At 40.7% G+C, this 6,000-nt stretch overlaps 1 protein-coding gene across 2 annotated transcripts in view; it reads right to left on the bottom strand.

The window, feature by feature from the left end:
* LOC137630588 (transmembrane protein 231) overlaps positions 1-6,000 on the bottom strand; it is a 128,567-nt gene that overhangs the window by 76,267 nt on the left and 46,300 nt on the right. For both annotated transcript variants that reach the window (XM_068362161.1, XM_068362160.1), the window contains exon 3: positions 3,911-4,039. In XM_068362161.1, coding sequence (XP_068218262.1) covers positions 3,911-4,039 — 129 coding nt within the window. The remainder of the gene's footprint in view (positions 1-3,910; positions 4,040-6,000) is intronic.

Here is a 6,000-nt window from a genome sequence, read left to right as displayed (position 1 = left end):
AGGAAGCTACCCTATAGGAACTTCCATCAGGACGACATGGCCATCTCACCCAAAAATAGATTTTTCGCTTCGCTCAAAATCCGTTTAATGGCTGTCAGAGAGGCGAGGATGAAAGCGGACACGTCCAACTACCACCCGAGCCGAGAGCAAGGTGAGCTCAGTCACAGGTGTGTGTGAGGAGGGAGGGGTGGTAGCAAGCTACCCTCCTTACCCCCCTCTAACTAGCGGTGGGGTAGTAAACCCTCTCGTTAAAATCTAATGGCTCGTTATTTCAGCTACACCGAAAGTAATAACCCCTATTAAATACCGTGGTTTGTATGTCAGTTACCGAACAACTAGTATTTCTTGTTGTCCATAGTAATCATGAGATATTTCCTTGAAGATGGATTGATTGGGATCTGGAAGTATGAGTCCTTTAGATCCAGTGTGCTCATAAAGTCCTGTGGTCTCACTGCTTACCTGACCATGTCTAAAGTCTCTCTGCTAAATGAAGTTTTTTTAATAAACTTGTTCAGAGCTAAGAGGTCAATGACTGGTCTCCAGCCTACAGATACCTTTTTCACAAGAAAGAGTCAACTGAAGAAACCTGGGGAGTCGTCGAGGACCTCTTGGGAGTGAACAGCCTTTGTTGGCAGTAGGTGGGTGGGATGGATGTGTGTCGATGCGTAACTTCAATGCCTCAAAGGAAGTGACCATTCATGAGCAGTAGTATCGTGAGCATGTGTGTGCTGTTAGGTAGCACATGTTGCTGGCAAAGCAATCAGGCCTTTATCCGCCGAGGAGCTCGCGGGCATGATAATTGTGGGAGTGTGTCGATGCACAACTTCCTTCCTCAAAAGGAATTAATCGTTCACGATGTTCGCAAGCGAGCGTGCGTGTGCCCACATGGTAGCATGCAACTGGAGAAACAATCAGACCTTCATCTGCAATAGGAGTGGGCGGGACATAATTGTGCGTCAGCGCACTGCTGTAAGCAAACAATCGTCTGCCATCGTTTGTTAACATCAAAACAAGCTGGCTCCATCCCATAGGAAGCAAAAGCATGAGGCAATAGCCACAAAGGGATATGTCTCACGAGACTCATAAGGACTCGTTGTACCATGGGGACATGGTGGTGAGAGGCCGAGAGAGTAAGCTGCCAGAGGGCATTACCATGTGGAAGCTTGGAGGAGCTCTCTATCCCATACGGACTAGGAAGTATAGGTCTGAAGCAATAAAGTTATATTTCACAAGACTCGTTGTGCCCTGGGGGAACGATGGTAAGAGGCGGTGACCATAAACATCACCACCTGGGTGCCGTAGGGAGTAGAGGTAGACTAGTCAACACTTCTGCTGTTGGGGCAAGGATGATCAGAAAAGGAGATCATAAGCAATCAGCAGGAATCACCATCAGGACGCTCCAAAGAGCTCAACTCCAAAGAGCTGGAGCAAGGCATAGACGAGACTAAACCCCACTTACAAGGAACTCTCGAACTCGAGAAGGAGACCACTCAGGAAAGGAAGCCCTTTTACTTTGGCATAAAGAGCAAACTTCCTCTTAGGTTGCAGAAACAGCATGAACATGTTGCTCCTGCTAAGGGAACTTAACTTAGATCACTGAGTACACCCAGCCTGCTGAGTAAGGTCGCTAGCATGTTCACCTAAAAGGGATCACAATGCTGAGTAAGCTCAGGCCACTAGGTGCACTCAGTACATTGAGCAAGCTCAACTGGCCTACACACCTCAAAGGGATTGCAGGCCCAACAGGTACTCCGGAGAGAACCAGCCAGAAGCTCAGCTGCCAAGGAGTTGCGGAGAATGCATCGAAGGCCATGAGACCAGTTGGAGAGAAAACCTGTCCAGATGGTCAAGGGGGGGGAGGCTGAGGCTTACCCCTGTAGAAGCAGGTGTGTTCCTGCTGTGTTCCACGAATCAGCAACTCCAAGAGCCATTCATTCAGGGGGTGATACAAAAGCAGTCATGGATGCGAAAGCAGCTGGGCCCTTCAAAACTGAGGGTTATCCATGGGTCAATGATCGACACTGGCTTGTTCGTCTTCCGAAGAAGACAGACCAAGCAGAGGATGCGAGGTGGGAACAAGGCTCTGGAGAAATAAGTCGGGAATTCTTCGCCATCTTGCAAACCCTGAGGGACACAAATCCTTTGGACCTATTCTGCTATCACCCACTGACCCACTCACCAGAGAATACTTTTCTTTACAGCCAGTTAATCATTAGATCACCAAAAACTAAGTTATGTTATACCCTTGAGTGAGTGAGCAGGATGGCTGGTCTACCAACTGCTACCCCTGCTAACTAGTGGTGAGTTGTTATACCTTGCATTAAAAGTTTATGGTTAGTTTTCAGCTATGCCAGAACAATATATTCATAGTAAAGAGCAAAATGTTTTGTAGAGACAACCCCCATACTTCACAAGGGGTAAATAACAGAGACAGGTGCGAAAAGCACATTTCCTGTAAATTTGGTGCCTTAGGGTGTGAAAACTCCTAACCAAACCTAATTACTCAATATCTATTGCCTACACTTGGTTAATTAACACACTAAGTACTGCCTAATATTGTTTTTACTGGGTTTCTATCACACTATAAGTAGTTTGTAATTAAATTAATACATATCAGTAAGTGTACAGTACCTGTGCACACTTGTACACTACATACTGGATACAGTCAGGCTACAGTACAGTAGTCATTGCCCTAACCAGAACTGTAATTTTACCCTGTTTATCATCATACACCTACAGTATAACAACAAAACCCTGTTGTTCATATCTAGTAATACTGTATAACATTTGCTGATACTGTAGTCTATATACTCTATATTACAGTAATATATGTACAGTACTATCCCTACAGTAAATCTTAACTGTACTTCAAGTGTTTTCTGTTTTCGTTCGGACGACTCTATGCATTACACACATAGCCTACAATTACAATAAACAATACTGTACAAAAATTACTGCAATTCTGTACAGTGAAATATGTACAGTATACAATTTAAGATCAACCAAGTATACATATTCTATGTAATGACCACTAACAATTATCGTACGAAGTTCCACGCAGTCTTGAAGCATTGAGGCAACTTCCGATGTGTCAGCGTCGTCTCTTGCACAATAAGTTAGGAAATCTCATATCTATAGTATTTTACCCCGTAAATATAAACAATGTCCAGGAATACAGTATGTACTAATGTATACAAATACATCACTTTTTTATATGAAAACATGATTCGGGTAAAAAAGGACCGAAGTTGAAGATACTGTATACACTCAAGGAGAGACTATGCAACACTTATGAGCAGGACTGCCATTTCTGATGTTGAATAAGCGCCATACAAACTTCCAAAATGTCCTACAAAAGTGCTAAATCCTTCTTAAAGACAACAATGATAAAGTTGAAAGCATTTCAATAAGTCAAGTTGGGAAGAAAGACTCTGGAAAGCAACCAGTTTATCATATTATATACTACGAGCGTGAAAAGCACAATATTTCGTGATGGCGTAAAATAGCAAAACCGTGCCAGATGGTAAAAACGTGCTAAGTTCTCCCAAAATGTGCCAGATCTACTGCGAAAGTTGCTGAGATGGCTACTTTGGTGACAAGTCAGAGCAAGATGGGAGCGGAAACGGAAGTGGACTCAGAGCAAACCCGTTGCGCCGCAAGATTTTCCATACCGAATATTTGATTTTTTATTTAATGGGTATTACTATTCTCTGTGTCACAATCGAGTGAGATGGTAAAGAATAAACACGCGTAACGTGCAAGCTGACTGTATTCATGTGGGAACAAAGGGAACATTTAACAATAACTGAATAAGTTTTGTACATTGTATGGACAAAATAAAATCATAGTTAAACAAAAACAGACTATAATTTAAATAGTGAGAAGAACAGTATCAGATAAAATAACTTACTTGTAATCTAAAGTCGAAAATGAGTAACAACGATACTCCATAGACAAGCTCACCCGCCAACAGAGGTAGTTCCAGATTAAAATCTAATTTATCTCTCAAACCATCTTTGTTTTCATCTATTTCACTGGACTGCAATTAATGAAACAAATATAAAGGCGTTGAAAATATCAATGCAAAACTGTCATCATTTTAAAAGTGCAACTATACTTATCAGTCACCAATAATGTATAAACCTGTTTTGGGTCACACAAGAATGAAAATTCTAAAAACCATATGCAGAAAAATTAATTGAATTAGAGAAAATTATTATCTTTTTTTACATCAAGCCACTGTCTACTGACACAAATTAAATTTTTCTATATCTTACATGTATTTAACCTTGAATTTAAATAATTCCTACCTTGCTTCAGAACCTTCAAATTTACAATCAAGTGCTCATTCATTATATCTCCCCCACAAGAGGATATTTCTCAGAGTTTTTCGAACATCCCCCAATCATCAATTCCAAATAAATCTTCAAAAAACTTCTTTTCTTATAATTTACATCAACTTACTTCTAATATGCACATCCTGGTCTTTTATCATAGAGGAACCAAATATAAAAAATTCTAAAATTAATTTGTAATTTTCCTTGTTATACAAACCTGGTTCTTTAAAAATACAGATACCGTATACCGTATGTCTTCAACAGCACTAGACAGCCAATGAATTTTTAAGTAAGTAGTTGGTTAACAACAGATGAGTGTAAGACTGATATAGGTATCAGGTGGGCAACTTAATTCAAAACTCAGATACGTATACTGTACATAGGAAAAACACAAATAACTTTTTGAAAAATATATTTATTCCTACGAACATACTAACTTTTCCTACTTTAAAATAAGGAGACTCACTCATTGGTGGGAAGAATCACTTCTGCTCAGGACATGTCATCATTCCTGGTACTTGAAAGGAACAAGAAAGGTGACTTTGACAACCTCCTAACAACTAATCATAGGGATATAGAAGTTATGAGTCTTGGCCAATACCAGCTTAAAAGGAAGCCAGTACTATGACATAGAAAACCTATCTCACTAATATAGAGATTGTGACAGCAGTGTAACAATAGGGACATCAAGAGAAATGTTTGGGAAGATGGAAAGATGGGGGGAGTAGTTTTTGGCAGAAACAGTTTACAAGAAAGGAGATCTGTTATGTAACTCACCAGCATAAGATACACAACCAGCATAATAAAATGGTTGTAACTGGTGCATTCCTTCCAGAGAGGAACAACAAAGAGGTATTGGAGCCGGTTATTCTACCTCGAATCAAGGCTTATGCCAAATAATTTACCTTAGACAAGGTAACGTAGAGAGTAGAGGTCCCCTTTTTGTTTTGTTTCATTTGTTGATGTCAGCTACCCCCAATATTTGTGGGAAGTGCCTTGGTATATGTATGTAAGATTATATTGAGTCCTGTGAGGAAGCTGGGAGTGTTATACAGTACAGCTACAGTGTTAACCCTGGATAGGTACGATGGGTCGTTCGCGACCCCGAGCGTAAAAAAAAAACAGGTTTTTCTCACGTGACTCACCCCCGTGACTGAATTTGTGGGTGATCGACCTGCAGGAGGTGTCTCCCCTACACGCTCTAGTAGTGTCCAGATGTGCATTGCTGTAGCTGTACTCCTTCCCCGATTTCTGAGACGCGTCGGGGTCGAGCGCGACCGAGTTTACCCTTCTAAGGTAGTTTGCATAATTATCAAAGTTATTACGTATTATGAAATTGTCGTAGAATGGTGCAACTTGTAAAGGTTATCAGTTGTGGAAAGTCTTGGTGGATTGTTTGGCTACCATGTGCATGATTTTTTTTTTAGTTAAAATGTCGTTCATCACCACGAGGACCATTTTACCGCGAGTGCCCCTTTTTCATTTTTTTTCATTTTTTTGCCAAGTCATTTTTCCGTAAGATATTGCCAAATAGTGTCGTAAAACTTTTGCTTGTTTAGTGTTGGAAAGTGTGTCTAGATGATCTGGCTACCCATGCATGACTTTGTTTTTGTCAGATACGACGTAGTTATTGGTATATTGGGTATTTAACTGAGGTTACCAA

The sequence above is a fragment of the Palaemon carinicauda genome, chromosome 38 (genome assembly GCF_036898095.1).
Source record: "Palaemon carinicauda isolate YSFRI2023 chromosome 38, ASM3689809v2, whole genome shotgun sequence".
NCBI lineage: Eukaryota > Metazoa > Arthropoda > Malacostraca > Decapoda > Palaemonidae > Palaemon > Palaemon carinicauda.
Note: the sequence above shows the minus strand (reverse complement) of the source record. Positions and strands in the feature narration are given on the sequence as shown.